The 20,549-nt window shown below is 38.1% G+C and overlaps 1 protein-coding gene across 1 annotated transcript in view; it reads right to left on the bottom strand.

Annotated features, from left to right (window-relative positions):
* The window catches only part of DERA (deoxyribose-phosphate aldolase), a 201,903-nt gene that overhangs the window by 32,233 nt on the left and 149,121 nt on the right, over positions 1–20,549 (bottom strand). The window contains exon 9 of the mRNA XM_009180293.4: positions 19,341–19,426. Coding sequence (XP_009178557.1) covers positions 19,376–19,426 — 51 coding nt within the window. The 3' untranslated portion in view covers positions 19,341–19,375. The remainder of the gene's footprint in view (positions 1–19,340; positions 19,427–20,549) is intronic.

Raw genomic sequence — 20,549 nt, 5'->3', positions numbered from 1 at the left:
AGCTCCTTCTTCCTTCAGCGTTCCTCCAGTGCCCTCTATTGACAGTTTAACTTAGTGTCAGTTGGCAAGTGAGAAATGCTCCAGTATCATTAGCAGGGCGATGAAGAAAGGATTAGTGGCTGAGTGGATTGATAACTGGCACATACCACTAGAAATCAGCCTTTTCCTAATACGTCCATCCAGGAGGAATGTCCTTTCCAGACTTTCCCAAAGGCACTCTATGGACCTGGTGGGTTTTTTTTAGAGTCATGAAAACATCGTTTGGGCTACCACTTGTTCCAGGGTTGTTCTTAGTCAAGTTCGCTCTTAGCAAACTGTTCTATTTGGATGGATGGCTCTCAAAGACAATTTGTGTTAACATAATCTCCTAGCTATTTCTATTGACCATGCCTCCAACCTGAACTCAGTAGCCACTTGGTACTACTCCATGTAGTAGTACCTACATGGCAACTGATTTCCTAGGCTGGTGGTTCCCTTTCTGATAACACAGCAGCCTGTATTTTGTGAGCATTGATGTCAACGGAACACCCGGACAACTTGTTCTTACAAATGTGGTCCTTGCAACTGATGTTATATATGTCAAGTAAGTGTGACAGATAAAACACAAAACCCTTCCCAGTGCTGGATCTGATGAGGATACAGGACTTCTGTCATTTTGAGACTGACTGGCTGTTACAAGCAGTTTGGCTTACAATATCTGTCAGAGAGAGGTGATATTTTATGACATCAAATCACAATAGAATCTCCACTAAAAGGGATATAATCATAATAGAAACTTGCATAGAGTTACACAGCATGAAACGCCTGGCTTGTCATCTCCTCCTATTTGTAATATCTTTCTATGAAATTAAATGATAGCATTACTAAAAACACCTAGCAGTCTGTTTATCCTGCTGCTCTGAAGAAATATGCTAATTATATGTAGAAGGAAAACGTTCAATTTCCAACAAATTAAGGATAGAACTAAGGTCAGTTAATTCGGTCAACATTTATTGAGTGGGGTGAAGTTACAAAGAAAGAAGATATGATATACTTACATATATACTTATTATATATGTAAAACCTAACATTTCCTATTAGAGTATAATAGTCCGCTATTAGATTCCATACACTTCACTTTTAAAAATTATTTCTCCTCTTTTCTCTAATATTTAGATATTAAATGAAAGCAGAAAATTGGAAGAGCTGCACCCTATGATGACCTGGATTTTGTTGCGCATCACTATAAACAAGCCTTGAGAGGGACATACTCATTTACTGAAAAATCGAGGAAAAAGTAAACAGTTGGAAAGTAAATTTAAATCTAGTACTATTAAAATGTCTTTCCTCAACAATTCCTATATTCTAGAAAAGTGTCACACAAAAGTCTATGAAAAACCTTTGAGTGCGTTGCTGTATTTCTTGGAGAAATGCTGAAAAAAATAAGATTTGCAAGCAAATAAGAGGTAAAGGGCCTAATAATCATTACTTTTGAGAGAGGAAAAACAGACAGCTATTGTAAGTCAAATGTACTAATGATGTCTTTCCACAGAACTTAAAGAATACTGTTGGTTGGTACCAATCCAAAGAATGTAGGAATTATGCTGTTGAGAAAGGTAAGAGGTCAGAGGCATAATGATGATAATAAAAATGATAATTAATGCAAACATTCCCTGAACTCTTTCAGTGAGCCAGCCACTGTTCTAAGCCTATGAGGTGGGTACTCTTGTCAGCTGGCCTGACTCCATTTTTAACCACACTGCCTCTCTGCACATTTCCCCAACTGAAAATAGAGACACATTTTAACATGTTAACATAATTCTGCAAGAGTTAAAATTTCTATTTGTTTTAACCTATAAAACACAGAACCCAGAGCTGCTATAATTTTACTGAATAAACAGAAATGAAGGAAAACAAACATTTTTTAAAGATGCTTGTAGTAGGTCAGTTAACATATACTCTCTTGTTAAAAGCCATTCCCGATCTTGTCGGTAGTGAGCAGTACTTGGCCTCTTTTTTTACCCTTTGTCAATCTTGCCTTCTGCTAACAGTATCAATACTGGGGGTAAAGGAGGATAGAGGTTTTGGGAGGCTGTGAATGAACATGTGTTTTGATGTAACTATTCAGAGTGGTTTGGTTTGACACAGAACAGGAGCCCCTCAAAGAAGAATCATAATTCTTAAGCATAATTTGGTTGTATGTAACAGAAACTTGCTCAAACATGGTTAAGAATAAATTTTAAAAGGTTTTAGTAGAAGGCCATAGGGGTTTCCCATGAAACTCCATCACAACTAGTACATCAGGCCTCCTGCAGACAAGAGCTGAGGAGTAAAATGTTGACAACTGCGTTTGCTCTTTCCTTCTCTGGCCCCTCACTCCCACTGCCCTCTATGGTAGTCCTTCCCTGGGTCAGCCAATGGCCTCTTCTGCTTGCTCAGGTGCCTCTGGGTCACCCCAAGCCTGAGATAAGTCCCACAGGAAAAGAAATGTTTGGCAGAATCTAGACTTTGTATAATATGGTCCACCCTTAGATCCAATTTCCTGTGGTCTGAGAAGAAGGGTCATAGTCAGAAACTACAAAGGTGGACTGTAATGGCTCACCTTAGGGCTAGTGAGGGTATGGGGGCAGGGGCAGGGGTTCCAAAGGTTTTGTAGACAAATTAACCCGCTTCTACTCTACATCAAAACTAGGAGGTAGCTGCTATACTCCTTCCCCGGGGACCTTAAGTAAGGTGCTTGACCCCTCTGTGCCTTAATTTCCTCATCTGTGAAATGGGGATAGTAAGGTGGTTTTATTTATTTATTTTTTGCTTTTGTGAGGATTATAAATTTGAATTCACATGACATGCTTAGAATATAATACATTTTTCCTATTATTATTGTTCTTATTTCTTGTTATTATCTGAGATCAACTCCTAACACATATAAGTTCAAGAACCGAAAATATCTGAAGAGATTCAACACCATTCACCCCACTTTCTTATTTTACTGGCTATTTCTCATTTCATACATGAAAACATATCTAGGATTCCATGGATTTGGGGGTAAAATTACTTAAAGATTCCAGAATGAGAGGAATAGAAGGTTCAACTTAAAAAAAAATCATTTTAGGTTGCTCACACTTTCTCTACACTCTTTAGGAATAAATAAAAAATTCTGTGGTTGGAGAACAATGGAAAGTTTTTGGATTCCAAAGAGGAATGTGGAGAAATGAGCTTTGGGCAGTGGTCCTTAAGTTGGTTGAACTATTGTTATGAAACTGGTCAGTCAATTAGTTCTAGCAACCACTTTCACTGGCTTTTCCATTTAATTGTCTGGTCTGTTGACCACTGTAGGAACACTCTGGAATGTGGGCATTATTGAACAAAGCAAGACAATGTGCCCACTAAAATAGATCGCAATGAAAGGAATAAGGCCCTGCTGGGAACTGGTTTTAAATAAACTGCCCCATTTTGGCTTTATTTTCAAACCTTCATCATTTGGGGTTAAAATATCTAGAATAAAATATCATTTTGTCACCATTCTCTATCTCATGAAACAATTATCTCTTCTATTTCTAAACTTCTGCGTAGCATAGTTGACAGTTATTCCCTTTCTAGCCAGTCTCTTAATCCTTTTTTTTTTCTCTGAAACCTGACATTATACACTCTGTTTTCAGAATTCAGATAATTTCCTAGTTTTTCCTATAAAACAGAAAACTGCTTCTTTTTCTTTTTTTTGCTAGATTGGTGTCTCTACTCCTCCACCTCCTTGTATTAACTTATCATTCACTTTGTACTGCCTTCTCCTTGTCAAAAAAAAAGCTATTTTTTTAGTTCTTTCTCTCTGTACTGTCACTTCAGATTCACAGTTGCTAAGTATTCCAGGAGCCCACCAGAGGGACTTTCTCGTGGTGTGATTTGCAAACTTTGAAATAACACCCACCAGCAGAAGCACCATATGCTATGGAGTTACACAGTAAACTGACAGGAGCATCTCATTTGTCATTTGAAATTCAGAAAATGTCAGCAGTTTTCATACCCAGAGATTGCCTAAATGCCTCTCTGGTTAGCAAGGAGTAACATTTACTATAAATGCACATAAAAATATGAAACTTCATATTGTGATTCTAGAGGAATAATAATAGCAGAGCCACTATTAAGATCTTCACAACTCCATGAGCATATGGACACACATATCAAGTTTCTATACTCACTTTATACCCTACATGTGCATCTGGAGGTGAATGGTTCTATCCATAAGGTTTATGGCATTTGAACTGTTCACATTCTATAACATTGGTGATTCAAATATACCTCTTTATGATAAGATATTCTACCAAAGAATATTTTTTAATCCATTAAAGGCAAATTTAACATAAAACACAAGCTGTTTCCTTTTTGATTAATTTTTATTCAGCTGCACTTAGCTACCTACACCCAAGCCAAGAGAGAAAACTACTTGGCAATTCTTTCAAATTAAAGGATATTAATTACTGCTAAATACTATACACTTTCTATGTTATAAAGGTTCACCTAAATTAATGTTATTATAGTACTAAAGAAATTAATAATAATTTCAAATCTAGTCAGTGTGGCCAAACTACCCATTAGTTCAGACATTAAAATGACGTCACAATGAAATCTCTGAATCGGCACTGAATAAAGCTTGGAATTCTCAAGCACATCTTTCGTGTGTTAATCATAGGACCCGATAATGTCTCTTCTTCATAACTAAATGTGGATGATGTGATAGAAGCAGAAGCGAAGATTTCATGAAAACAAAGAATGGAACATGATAAGACTCTGGGTTTTTCCTTTACTCTGAATTCACTTTTGCCAGTATGGCCTCCCCAGTACTGGACTGGGTTCTGCACTACCTGTATAACCAGTAAATCATGACCTGTAGGGACAGAGAAACTAATATTTACTGAGCCCCAGGTTTTTCTCTCATTTTATACAAGTCTTTCAAGGTAAGTACAGATACCCTTCTTAGCATAGGGAGACTTTGAAGCTTAGAAGTCGGCCGGGCGCGGTGGCTCACGCCTGTAATCCCAGCACTTTGGGAGGCTGAGGCGGGCGGATCATGAGGTCTGGAGATCAAGACCATCCTGGCTAACATGGTGAAAACCCGTCTCTACTAAAAATACAAAAAATTAGCCGGGCGTGTTGGCGCGCGCCTCTAGTCCCAGCCACTCGGGAGGCTGAGGCAGGAGAATGGCGTGAACCCGGGAGGTGGAGCTTGCAGTGAGCCGAGATCGCGCCACTGCTCTCCAGCCTGGGCGACAGAGCGAGACTCCATCTCAAAAAAAAAACAAAAGTTTAGAAGTGAAAGTTGCCAAGTTTACTCAGTTAATAAGTGGTACAACTATACTTAAAATCCAGTCTCTCTGATTCAATACACAAGTGCTTTCCACTAAATTATGTTCCCTGTTATGTAAAGGAAATCTTAAAATCTCATTCGCTTTATAATCCAATTTTCTTCCATCCCTTATCAGTTGTCCACAAGTGCTGCTATATTTATTTCAGTTTTGGCACAAGAGGTGACTGGTCTTAGTTCATTTGTGCTGCTATAACAAAATACCTGAGACTAGGTGACTTATAGATAATAGACCTTTATTTCTCACAGTTCTAGAGACTGGGAAGTCCAAGATCAAGGAGCAGCCAGTAGGTTAGGTGTCGAATGAGGGCTGGCTGCCTCTGCTTCCAAGATGGCGCCTTGTTGCTGCGTCCTCATTTGGTGGAAGGCAGAAGGACAAAAAGGGTCAAACAGCTCTCCCACTTCTTTCATAAGGTCATTAATCCATTCATGAGGGGTCTTCTTTTCAGTACTTCCTTCCTCATCAGTAAACCAAAGGTAGAGAGTGTTGGAAGAATGTGCACATCTCAAGAAGTGCAATAAAAACACTGAAGTTAGTTTTGTGCAGCACCCAGTGGAGGTTAGCTACTACAGATGATTGTTCCTGAAGGTGTATGTCATTAAAAGTATTACGGAGTTGCAGCAGAGGGCAGAAGTTAAGATTGCATGCTCTGGAGTAAGAATGCCTATGTCTAGGTTAAAATCTATGTTCTTCCTTGTTCCAGCTGTATGATCTTGGCCAAGTCACTGAACCATTCTGGGCCTCAGAATATCACAGTACAGATATCATAGGATTGTTGTAGAGAATCAGTGAATCAATATGCCCAGACTAATGCCTACAGGATATGTAACTGTTCATTAAATTTTTGCAACTATTAATTTTGCTGAATATAGAAAAAAACAAATTAATTATAGCTTGGAGAAATCAAGGAAGGCTTTACAGAGGAGGTAAAATTTGAGTTGTCCCTTAAAAACTTCATATTAATAAGTAAAGGTAGTGGAAATAAAAAGTCAGCCACATAAATGGCTTAAAAGAACCTGCACCATTTACTGACTTTGATGGCCAACCCACACTAATCAGAGCTATCTACAAACCTCAAATAACTTTTGTAAAACTATTTAAGCTGGCGTGCTATTCTCCTTAAATGTTGATTTATGTTCTTAGTAAGAACACTGTAAGAAAAAAATAAAGCTTTTTGGAAACACATAGTTGTCAGAACCAATCGAAGATTCCCTCACTGGAAGCCTGCATAAGAGAACCGCTTAGCAGAATAAACTTATTCCGAATGTGTGGGCATACACAGGAATCAATCAGCCCTTTCCTGCAGCTCTTGTCTGTTCATTTTATATAGTTGCCCAGTTTGACAAGAAATCCAGGAAAGGGCTGAGAAGTGTTGTCAGCATAAAGATGGGAGAGAAGTGATGTACTAGGCTAATAGAAGGACTCATAAAGGTCCCTGAAGTCATAAATCCTTCTTGCGACTTTTAAAAGCTGTTTCCTTTGTAGGACTGCTGTGATGGAGCTTAGACAGAGTGCCCTTTCCATCCTCTCCCCTGCATGTTGGAAACCCCAAGCTAAGTGCGTGAAGGGAAGACAAAATGCAATACAACTTTCTGCCTTAACTATTCTTCTCTTCCCTCCACGTGATTATGTTCCAGCCTTGCCCAAGGAGAAAGGGGCTCTGCTGCCCGGGCCTCCCCAGCTCTCTCCTGCCTGGGCTGACCTGCCCTCCCTATCAATTCTGATGATTACTTCCTTCCCCATGCACTTGGAGAACTACCAGATTCTCTTACACATTAATCTAAACCCTGGCACTCATCCTTAGCATTTTCATTAAAAAGATAATTTTTCTTGTTGTTTTTAAGTCAATTCTTCAGGTGAATCTGGCATGGGAAATATTGCAAATGATGCACTGGATTTTTGACGTAGCCTAACATATGAACAGTATCCAGGTCATCTTTGAGCATGAGCCATAACCATAGACACAGCTTCCCATCTCTATGTTTGGGATAATCTGCTTTCCCACACTTGGGAAATATAAATTCATATTATATTAATTAAGGCAAAGGCAGCTAGGAAAATAAATTGATAAATGCTACTATAAAAGTGCACTATCCAAAAGAAAAGACTAATATATTTTAATTATTGCAGTTTTTATTTACTCATTCTTTACTTTTCTTTGTACAGTGTAAATATTTTAAAGTTGTTGGAGATATATAAGAATGTGCTCGGCCGGGCGCGGTGGCTCAAGGCTGTAATCCCAGCACTTTGGGAGGCTGAGACGGGCGGATCACGAGGTCAGGAGACCGAGACCATCCTGGCTAACGCGGTGAAACCCCGTCTCTACTAAAAAATACAAAAAAACTAGCTGGGCGAGGTGGCGGGCGCCTGTAGTCCCAGCTACTGGAGAGGCTGAGGCAGGAGAATAGCATAAACCCGGGAGGCGGAGCTTGTAGTGAGCTGAGATCCGGCCACTGTACTCCAGCCTGGGCGACAGAGTGAGACTCCGTCTCAAAAAAAAAAAAAAAGAATGTGCTCTCACTCTACTAAAGATTTTTAAAACAATTAATTTTTTTAAAAACTACTTTTTAAAATAAATTTAGTTTTCCCTTCAGGCATCTATGGCAAGCTGTATACTTAGTCCCACTCTGCCATCAGTGCCCCTAAACATTTGTGAGTGTGTGTTTCACCACATCTAATTTTCCTCTATCAGGAGATGAGTCCCATCCGCAGAAGTCCCAGAGCGAAGATGACATGGAGCAGAGGTACAAATGACCTGCCGGTAGCGGCAGTGAGAGCTGAACCTTCACCGCATGTGAAAGTGGGATTCCCTACTCTATGGCAAATGATTCAATGCAGCATTCAGAGCCACAGGATAAATTCCATCTCATTACTTTATAGCCACTTTGTCGTTCTTTGTTTTTCATATACAGCGTGGGTTCAAGATGTCATTCATCCGATTTGGTACCAAATGACTTTGGGCTGTTGTAACAAATAAATTTTGCTCTTAAGGGATGCTGATGAAACACCACTGAGTCTTCAGCCACTGCTCATGGGGGTGAAGCGTGCAGTGGGTGGGTAGTCTTATATTTAGGGGATGAGCTAGGATAATTGTTCCAGGTGTCAGGCTACACCAAAGGGTTTTTACTTAGAGCTGCCTGAAGCTGTTAGGCAGAAGAAAAATCAGAAATGTGGTCAGGAAGAGAAGTGAAGATTACAGCTAAAATTGTGGAGCTAGTGGTCATGTCAGAACTATAAAATAAGCTGTGAATCGGAGATTGAAGAATGGATTAAAACTCTGGAGATCAGAATTGGGTAGAGGTTTGGAGTAAGGAGACTCAGAATAAGAAGACTAAGAATTAAGGCACTAAAATGCTGAGAGAATATGTGAAGCATCCTTTTTTATAGAGCCACAGAATCCTGAAAATATTCAAAAACTGTTCCTAAGCTCTAAAGGCAATTCCGAAATAGCAATTCCAAAAGTGTTTCTATCAGTGACAAAGTGACATTGAAGTAAGTGTATAACATCCCAAGATGCCTCCTTTGAGGAAAACAGCACCTATTTGGGTGTGTGGATTTTGACATATTTGTTAAACATCAGACATATTACTTTAGAGTGACTCTTTAAATATGCAATATGTTCAGATACAGGAAAAGCCAACCTGAAACACCGAAGTGTTTTATTTCTTTGTTGCTGGAGTCCCATACGCTTCTTTGTTATTTTTTAATCAAAACGCAGTCTTCTTATTTGAAAATATTTATGTGTGTATGAGAGGATAGGAGATTTTGTGCACTGTTCTTTGAAACTTGTTTTTTACATTACTGCATTCTCACACATCTTTTTCTGTGGGGCAGAATGACTCTGTTTTTCTTTATAACCATCAGTTCACAAATCCATGGGGACTCTACATGGCACGGCTCATGATAACTTTCTAGTTCTGAAAGATTTGGGGCGGAGAGAACTATATTAACTTTATATCAGCAGATGAAGCCACTCGACTTTATTTGAAACTTTCATCAGTCTGGCCCCATTAGGAGAGGTAACTTGGTTTGCTAGGTTAAAGTAGGTCTGGTGACACATCTGATGACTGTGATTCAAGTGACAGTCTGAATTTCAATGGTTGACTTTAAGATTTGGGCTAAGTTGCTTTGCCTTCTGGAATTTCAACTTCCCCCAGTGCTTCCTACCCACTTCACAAAGATGTTGTGAATATTAACATCAAAGGGCTTTGAGCATTCCAGAAGAAAGACATGCTCCAAATACAAGGCATTAAGAAATCTAAAGGCTCTACTTCATGATTATCATATAAATTATCAGGAGGATTTTACCGAGAGAGTAGTTACTTTATGCTAAATCCAGCTAAATAATGGAGGGAAAATGCACTGAAGAGACAGAAACTAACATAATGTCCTAAAGGTGTATCGAAAATAACACTTCGACCAGGTGGGATTAAAGGTTAATCAACACGTAAACTATTTGTAGCAGGTATTTTACAGTGTCAATGTGCTTGATTTTTAATTACGGCATTCCCTTATGATTGTGAGCACAGAGTTTAGTGCAGAGGACAAAAAATTGATGGCAAAATGTTCAATGTCATTAGCAGAGAAACACAAATTAAACCACAATGAGGAAACAACACACTCAGTTGAATGGATAAAATAAAAAAGATTGACATTACCAAAGGTTGGTGAAGATGTGAAACAACCAGAACACAAATAAGTTGCTGGTGAGAGGGTGAAGTAGAACAACTACTTTGGAAATCAGTATAGTGTTTCTTATAAGGCTAAACATAATCTACACAATGACCCTGCAAATTCCATGTCTACCCAATAAAAATGAAAACAAATATCCACAAAAGGCCTGTACAAGAATGTTCACAGCATATGTATTCATCATAGCTCTGGACTGAAAATAACCCACATGTCCATCAACAAGTGAATGAATTAATAAATTGTGACATCCATACAACAAAATGCACTCAGCAATAAAAGGGACAGATTCCTGATTCAGTAACAACATGGCCACACCTCACAGACATTATCTTGAGTGAAAGAAACCAGACAACAGAGTGTATCCGCTTAGCAAAAACCCTCTGCTATTATGTCCACAAAAATGGTTTCCAGTTTCTAGCCATATAACATATCTATTCACACACATACACACACACACACACATACACACTCACATACACACAACTTGTGATATGTTGGAATGTAAATACATTACATTAAGAATAAATCTATAAAAATAATTTAAAATTGTTGAGTGCTTTCTACATGTCAGGCATTATCATAGGTGTTTTATATGAATCGTATCATTTAATGGGGAAAGTACTATTATTATCCCCATTTTATAGACCAGAAAACTGAGGCTTAGAGGAGACAACTGCAGTCACACAGTTAAAAATGAATAGATTTGGATAAGTAAATAATCAATGTTTGAGATTATGGATATGCTAATTACCTTAATCTGATCACCATACATTATATGTATCAAAATATCACTATGTACTGCATGAATATGTACAATTATTTGTCAATTTTAAAAAATTAAATTTAAAACTGTGAGAAAAAAGTGAACAGAGTTGGTTACTCATATTCACATCCATTTGAGTCCAAAGCCTGTGGGAAAAAACAGTGTCCTCAGCTGACTCACTCTTTAGTGCTTGCTTTTGTTTTTACAAGAATATGGAACCTAATCTATCAGCCCTTATAAACCTATAATGGTTTATATCACTTTTTGCTAAAGCAGAAATAAAATTCGGACTATGGATTAGGTCCTGATAAACACAGACATTTATCAGGACCTATAGTCAAGAAGGAATAAAAAGCTTTGTCCAATCTGGAAACAACACAGGTTGCTTGCAAGAAAAGATACCAATATTGATGACATAAGTTTTCCATTTTCTTTTGTACTACAGCTCTACTGGAGTCAGTCCCTGGGCTGCCCACTTCTAGGTTTTATCCATCTACTTTAGTTTCCTACTTTCTTCTTTCCCAAAAAACTCACAGCTATGTCAACTCATCTGCATTTGTACTCTACACAGCTAACTCAAATAATCTTTGTTCCCACATACATAAAAAGGACTCAAACTTCAGTTCCCCTGGGAATTAAGGCAAACTATAAGAAATAGGTAAAAAGCCTCAACTCCATTCCTTCCATAACACACATACAGATATACATACGTATATACGTACACATTTGGGGGGTTTAATATCCATCATTCTCCCGTGTACTCCAGTGCTAACCAATGGGATTTCCCACATCCCTCTCTGCTGATCCTAAGACTGGAGATCTGGCAACCCAGAAATAACTATTGTCATTTCTTTTACTACCTTGGCTGAAACTCTCCTTGCCCCCATGTATCAGGTGTTAGGAATGAGTTGCCATCGTGGTTCTTTCTGCCCTGTTCTGCTCTTCCTGGTCCTCTTTTGTTAGGGACTAAAGCCTTGCTTATGAGGCTCATAAATGGCTAGGGCCCTGCAATGGAGACACAGCCTAGTTAGTCATATTCTCTGCCTACCTGGCCATAAATACCCCAAACCAGATTCCCTCCCATGAGCTTCTATGCAAGCCAAAGGTACTCTCTTTTTGGTGGTGGTGGTCTTGTAAATGTTTAAAAATGGGTTCTCTGTAGGGTGCGGTGGCTCACACCTGTAATCTCAGGACTTTGGGAGGCCGAGGCAGGCGGATTACAATGTCAGGAGTTCAAGACCACCCTGACCAACATGGTTAAACCCTGTCTCTACTAAAAATACAAAAAGTTAGCTGGGCTTGGTGGCACGCACCTGTAGTCCCAGCTACTCGGGAGGCTGAAGCAGGAGAATCACTTGAACACAGGAGGCGGAGGTTGCAGTGAGCCAAGATCATGCCACTGCACTCCAGCGTGGGCGACAGAGCTCCATCTCAAAAAAAAAAAAAAAAAAAAAAAAGGTTCTCCTGGGAAAAAAGATCTGATTTATTGCATTTACCAATTTCAATTTCCATGGCAAATGCCTTCATTTGTAATCGCTTTATTTGTAATACAATTTCTTTAATTGTAAGTTCATATAATTTAATTTTTTACCAATGGCTCTGTTTAACAACTGGCTTTCAAAATTCCTGAAAATTTAACAACTGACTCACAAAATCTAGTGCAAGATGGCTCCAGTATACCACTGCTTGAGGACATGGGTCACCTTGTTATTTATCACTAAGCCCTACTTTAGGGCACATATAGGCATTTAATAAATGTATACCAATCCATGAATGAACACATGAATAAGTGGCTAAATAAAACAATTAATTCCTTCTGTCTAGGACAATAAAAGGAGGCTTCAATTTAGTATGCTCTTTGGGGGTTGTATTACTAAACATTTCAAATGAGTAAATATTACATTTAACATTTGTTCATTCCATAAATATTCAATGAATATATATCTATCCTATGTGTGCACTGTTTTAGGATCTGGAATGCAACCGTGATTAAGACAGACAGTGCCTGCCCTCAAACAGTTTAGATCCAGTGGGATAGTAATAAATACACATATTTTAGCAAGTTTCCTATTTCCTTTTACACTATGATGTACAACCTTTCTTCCTAATTAGAGCAGTTCTCCTTCACTCACAAAGCATCGCTTCCATTTCAATGTCTTTGTTCGTACCCTTCTTCCACTCCCTCAACAACCACCCCACCACCACCTGACTCCAGTTTGTTATAAGCTATGACTTCTTACCTTTTCATTGTTTTTGCTTTTCTCCCTTCAAACTTTCCAAGATACACTACCTTCATTACCACAACTAACACTTATTGAACATATTCTGTATGCTATGCATTTATGTACCTTACTTCATTTAATTCTAATTATAGCTCAAATGATGTAGGTAGTATTACTCCCATTATTAAATTTAAAAAAAAAACTCGAAAAAAATTTTTTAGAGACAGTCTCACTATATTATCCAGGCTGGTGTTGAACTTCTGGGCTCAAGTAATTTCACCTCAGCCTCCCCAGCCTCCTTGGGATTACAGGCAAGCACCACTATGCCACCCTCGCCTCCCACTCTGAACTGTTTTTCCTTCTTTTTTTAAAATAAGGTCAGGACTTAAGGCCAGGTCAGATTTGACTGACTGCCATGTTTACATTCCTGTGTTTACACAGACTTTCTCTTGCCCTGATATTAGCTTTATTTGATTATATAAATGTTTAGGTGTTCCTTACATCTTATATTTGCTGATCTGTTAGATTACATGCTTTAAAAATATAAAAAAGTATGTATATCTGTATCAGCCAGAATCATGGGATTTTAATAAATTTGGTTGACTTATTTTTATAAAATATATTTTAGTGTTTTGTTTACAAAAGTAATACATGAGCAACATTTAAAAATGAAAACCTTAGGCAATCACAAAGAAGAAAATAAATCACATATGTTCTTCTTAGGCAAGTATATGCAATTATTGCTATTTTGTTATTTCAGTATTTTTCTATGTAGTACAACCTTCGGAAATATAGCTGGCATCATACTATACATATCTTTTCACATTTTTAAACTTGATTTTTTGATACTTGACATATTATTTTCCCATGCCATTTAATATTCTTTTATAAGGATAGTATTCCCTTGTATTTATTTAATCATTTTTCTATTATTGTTCCTATGACTTATTAAAATAATGCTTGATGAACATTCTCATAGATACATCTGCATACATCCTTATTTCCTAAAATAAATTCCTGTATATGAAATAATACCTTTCTGTGACAATCTGTGTGTTATCAGACTGGTTTCCTACAAAATTGCGCCAATTCACCCTGGTAGCAGCAGTAGATGGAGTAGCCAATTATGCACACAGTTGACAACATTTGTTATTATTATGTCCACTGTTCATCATTACCAGTCTGATAAATAGAAAGTGGTATGCCCTCTATTTGCTGTTTCTAAACTGTAAATGAGTATGAATAATTTTTCACTAATTTAGCTGCCATGTTTTGCAAAATATCTACTTACATCTTTTGCCCATTTTATTACTGGGATGTCCTTCTTATTGATGGGTAAGCTTTTTTATAGCAAGGCTATGAAAATTTTCCCTCCTTAGGTTGCAAATGTTTTTTTTCGCGTTTCATTCACTTTTTAAAAAAACTTTATTTTGAAACAGTTATAGACCCACAAAAAGTTGCAAAATACAGTCAGAGCTCTACCATCCCTTTTATCCAGCTTCCTGCATTGATAATTTGTTACGTAACTGTGGTCCATCACCAAAACCAAGAAACTGACTTTGGTACAAGACTGGTAAATAGACTGCAGACCTTATTTGTATTTTAGTGTTTACTTTTAAATTTATTTATGGAGATTTTAACATAGATTTTATATATTTCTTCTTATTTTTATAAAACCCCTTATGATTTTCTAGCTTGTATTATTTAGACTATACAGTTTCCAAAATTACATACATAACTTACCTGTACTTTGTCTTAGATTTGTTATAATTGTATTTGTGCATATAACTTCTTAAATTTGTTTTGATAAAGCTGTATGGCCAGAGTGTTAGTTTTCTCAAATAGTTAGACATGTAATAATCCTTTTTTACTATTAACACTTGAGTAGAGTTTACTATGTACCAGTCACTGTTTTAAGCACAATTAAAACATGCTCATTTAACCTCATAACCACATGAGGTAGGCCCGTCTAGTATCCACACTTTACAGATGAGGAAGCTGAGGCACAGAGAAGTTTTAAGCAACTTGCCAAGGTCATGAAACTGGTAAGTGATAAAGTTGGGATTTAAATTCAGTTAGTTCAACTGCAGAATTCATACTTTTATACCATTGGGCTATGCTGACTTACTTGCTGATTTGAAAGAGCATATTTGTTTTTGTTTTCAACAGTACACCCTTTTTTTATTCTTAATTTAGCTCTCCAAGACATAGTGGAATAGCAAATAGTCCCAGGGCACTATTTTCATAGACGCTGGTCCCTTTTTACCAGTTTCTATTATTTTCCATGCTTTGTTCAAGATGCTTGGGTAGGAAGAAGAAAAAGACATGGCTCCACTGAGGAGCCTTCTGACGCTAGAGACGGACTTAGACCCCGAGCAACGATATCTGAACCCTGACAGGGACCACGGAGCGAACAGCTTTGAATCCCAAACTGGAAGGTTGTCCCAGGCCCAGAACTTAAAACAATGCCATGTCAAACAAACGCAAGGTACTTCGGAAGAACTTCCTTTGTTTGACATAGCATTGCTATATAGCTAGAAGGGAATTCTATGGGCCTAAAACTCCTCAGTGAAAAAATAGTAGTATCTTGATTAAGAATTCTCCCTCAATCCTCTCTCTGAATTGGTTCCTGCGAAATTCATAACCAGTGGTCCCTCATGCATAAAGCAGCTTCCAGTAGAGTATTTTTAATTTAGATTGGGACCTTTTGTCTATGTGTGTATATATAAGATTCAGATAGCTCCCAGTAAGCAGATAACCTCTCTATCACTGATTGAATCCTCATTTTGTGGAAGTTTAATGGAAGGAATATGTGAGAGGATCCAGGATACTATCAGGGAAGGGACAAGGAGAGTGGAGGGTTTGTATGGATGGGTAACGAAAAGGAGGGGGGAAAAATCCCCATTTTGCTAAAGGCCTCTGGCTAGATCCAGATTAAGAAACTGGTGATACAACTTTGAATGCAGTTTGTACTGGTTTTTTAAATACCGATTTTTTATTCAAAGATACGGCAATCACAATTTATGTTATCACTGTAAGAATTTTAAAGATAAAAAGAATCATAATATGACTGTGTAAAGGAAAGCATGTGTTGTCTGCGAAATACAGAAAGTGGAATAAAAAATAAGACATGGGGATCTCTACAAAAATTGTCTGAAGTTGTCTTCATGCCCCTAACCTGAATTTATGTGTCTAAAACGAAACTCATCACTTTTTTAAATCTGCCTCCCTTCTGATTTTCTCATCTCAGCCAAATTCATCACCATCTACACAGTCATCCAGGCTAAAACTCTCAAAATGTTACCGAGCTCCTCCTTGTTCCTTTAATCCTCTTAACATAACTAACGCGTGAAGTCCTTTTCCTTCTCCCACATTAACATCTTTGTCTTTCCCTCTTGACTCCCATGCTGCTTCAGTTCACAGGCCCTTGCTCTTTCTTCCTTGAGTTATTTTAGTTTCCTCTTGTAACAGATGCTTGCTGTTTGCTACCCAGTCAATATTTCCTCTCCTTCATGGTATGAAACCCTGCTTTCTTTTTATTTTATTTTTTTTTTCTTTGAGACCGAGTCTCGCTCTGTCGCCCAGGTTGGAGTGCAGTGGCGTGATCTCAGCTCACTACAAGCTCCGCCTCCCGGGTTCACGCCATTCTCCTGCCTCAGCCTCCCGAGTAGCTGGGACTACAGGCGCCCGCCACCACGCCCGGCTAATTTTTTGTATTTTTAGTAGAGACGGGATTTTACCGTGTTAGTCAGGATGGTCTCAATCTCCTGGCCTCGTGATCCACCCACCTCGGTCTCCCAAAGTGCTGGGATTACAGGCGTGAGCCACCGCACCGGGCCTGAAACCCTGTTTTCTTTGGGGTAGCTGCCCCACCTTCACTCTCGGGGAGGTGTTAACTGGCTTAAACGAATAAGCCTATCACATTCCTGCATTCTGTGATTGGTTCAGGCTCAGACCCTGACCTAAGCTGGTCCAGTCAGAGTGAACTTGTCTCTGGAAATGGTGAGACATGGGCACTCTGTTCTCCCCTACTAGATCCAGCCTAGGAAGCATGCCACCCAGAGAGCTGTAGGCAAGGGATAAGTTATTTTAAAGAGGACAGCCTGCCCGAGAAAGAAGAGCTGGAAAAGGGGAAAGAGAAACTGGGCCTGGATCACTTCATTGGACCCTGGATAAAGCCTTCTCTGTATTGCCGTAGCTCTGCAGGCCAATGACTATTCCCATTCTGGCTGAAGCCAGCTCAGTCAGGTTTTCTAAAATAATTCTAAATACAGGTTGAGTATCCGTTAACCAAAATATGTGGGATCAGAAGTGTTTGGAATTTCAGGTTTTTTTTTTTGATGTAGGGATATTTGCATATACATAATGAGATATTTTGAGGATGGGATCCAAGTATAAACACAAAATTCATGTTTTATGTATGCTTTATACCTATACCCTGAAGGTAATTTTATACAATATTTTAAATAATTCGGTACATGAAACAAAGTTTTGACTGCGACCCATCACATGAGGTTAGGTGTGGAATTTTCCTCTTGTGGCATCCTATCAGTGCTCAAAAAATTTCAGATTTTGGAGCATTTCAGATCTTTTGATTAGGGAGGCTCAACCCATACTTAATTTTTTACTACACCCTACCTGGTGGCCTTGCTTGATTCTCTCTGCTTGTAGTATGATGGAGTGGAGAAATACAAATTTGGAGTCATAGGGCCTGCGTTTGAGTCTTGGCAATTATTTTCCTTCACCTCAGTTTCCTGATATATATGTAAGGACTGAATGGCATAGCACCTCTGACTAAACTCTCCTCTCCTTTTAAGTGTCTTCTGTTTCCTGAAAGGAACCTACCCTATGTACTACATGAGAGGCTCTTGGCACAGCATCTGACTGTCCGTTTTCAAAAACAGGACTGTCTGTTCCTTTCCCCTGACCTTCCCCATCCATCATCAATCTCAGTCACTTTTATTGTTAATGTTTGTTGGTTTTTACTTGTAGTCTTCATTTCCTTATTACACATTTATTATAGAAAAATCAGAAATGAAAAGTAGGCAAAAAGAAAATTTTAACATGTATCTGTAATCATTCAACCTAAAGATAACTGCTGCTGATGTACTGGAAAAATCATCTTCCAGAGTTTTTTCTACACGTCAATGCATATGTAAATGTATTTTTAATGAACAGTCCAAGGCTCAAAATGCCATACCGTGCCCACACCCTTCTTCCAAGGTACTCTATCCTCATTCTCTTGCTGAGGAAACTGGCTCTAAGTGACTTCTTAAATGTAGGTAACTGTTTTCTATGCTATATAACCTTATTTCACACAACCCATCTACAGGCTGTACAGTGGCTTTTGAGTGGTATAATTCAAACAGAGAAAACAGATATTAACTCGCTTGACCAGACTTTCTCTCAAGAATTTGAATTATAAATATGAGAAGAGAGTAATGGAGTTGGGAAAAAGGTAAGTACTGGTAGACATATACCTTAGGCACGATATATATGCCATGAAGAGGTAGAAATAGAAATCAAAGACATGACTCCGAGAAACAGTTACCCATGGAGGGTAATGTAACCACTAGAATGCAGAAAATGGAGCTGGATTACACTAAGAGCATGAGAAAAAGAAGCAATGTTACTTCTGTAAGGCCCGTTTCAGGATCCATGAAGCCAAGTAAGTACTTAGTTCCTTTTCTGCCTGTGAAGCCTGATTGCATGGCTGCGATTCCCCCTCTTGTCTCCATGTATTGAAATAATAATAAAGCCCCTCAATACTTGACATAAGCTGAGTTTCTGTTCTCTATAACCAGAGGAGTCCAATGCAATATATAACAATTATGTAATCATATATGCATAATCTTTATTATAAGCAATTTTTCTACATTTAACATCATATTGTAAACCTCTTACCATGTCTATAAAATCATATCTACATCCTCATTCTGGAGGTTACTAGGAGCCTATTGTATTTACATACCATAATTTTTACCAATTCCTAATTCCTTATTATTGACTATTGCTGGGGAATTCTTAGGGAAATCTCACATGGGCTTGAAAATTGCAGTGCTGACCATGCAATTCTTTTTCTTCTTTTGGGAACAAATCTAATATTGTCAAAGGTCATTGTGTTCTTACACTGAGAAATCTACAATTGCCCTGTTGAAAAATGAGCCACTTCTGTGACTCTTTTATTGGGGTTTATATAGTTTCTAAACCATATTGAATTTTTTAAAAGAAACATGTCTTCATAATAGGTTTTGGGAAAATTCCTATTTTTCTATCCCAAATATGGCAACAGAAAGATGTAAAATAATTTTATTGTAGACTTACAATTTTCCCAGGTGGGGTACCCAAATCTGCAGACTTCAAGCTGTGTGGCCATGAAAAACTGCTCCACCACTGCTGTCTCCTGGGCCCTTGGGGGAACAACACCAGTTTTGGATTTTAAAGACTTTTACCTTCAGGAGGATGCCTGAAGTCAGTGCAGGTGAGTTTGAAATATTATTTGGGTGATGAATTTGATAGAGAATAAAAGGCATATAGATCCTTTGATCAGCCTCTGTCTCTTGAAATGTAGAACTCTCCATCTCATTATAATGAAATGTATTAAGGCTCAGTCTGGCCCAGGCAGTGAAGTGATTCCCAAAATGGGCAAAACCTAAAACATAAGTATTTAAGTTGTTTTCTATTTCTTAATCATTATAAACAATACCACAATAAGTAGCCATAGTATTTATTCTACAAGTGGAATTTCTGGGCCAAAGGGTATGCACTTTTCTCTCTTTTTAAAAATTATTTTGTTCATATATAATAATTGTGCATATTTATGGGTTACATGTGATATTTCAATATACGCCTACAATGTGCAATGATCAAATTAGGGTACTTAAGATATTCATCACTTCAAACATGTATAATTTCTTTGTGTTGGGGACATTTAAACTCTTCTACCTATTTTGAGATATACAATGAATTATTGTTAACTATAGTCACTCTACTGTACTATTGCACACTAGAACTTATTCCTTCTAATTGTGTGTTTGTACCTATTAACCAACCTTAGTTCATCTCCCCCTGCCCCACCCCCAACCTTTCCCAACCTTTGCTAACCATCATTCTGTTCTGCCTTACTGAGATGTTTGGTTTTTAGCAACCACATGAGTGAGAACATGTGACGTTTGTCTTTCTGTGTCTGTCTTATTTAACTTAATATAATGTCCCCAGTTCCATCCATGTTGCTAAACATGACAGAACTGCATTCTTTTTTATGTCTGAATAGTATTCCACTGTGTACATTTACCACATGTTCTTAATTCATCCATTGATGGACATTTAGGTTGACCCTGTGTCTTTGCTCTTGTGAATAGTGCTGCAGTCATCATGGGAGTACAAGCATCTCCCTGATATGCTTATTTCCTTTTCATTGGATAAATACTTAGTAGTGAGTTTGCTGGATTGTATGTATTTCCTTTTTTTCTTGAGATGGAGTTTCACTCTTGTTGCCCAGGCTGGAGTGAAATGGTGCGCGATCTCGGCTCA

The sequence above is a fragment of the Papio anubis genome, chromosome 9, assembly GCF_008728515.1.
Source record: "Papio anubis isolate 15944 chromosome 9, Panubis1.0, whole genome shotgun sequence".
NCBI classification, from domain to species: Eukaryota; Metazoa; Chordata; class Mammalia; order Primates; family Cercopithecidae; genus Papio; species Papio anubis.
The sequence above is the reverse complement of the archived record's forward strand: the minus strand, read 5'-3'. Positions and strand labels throughout refer to the sequence as shown.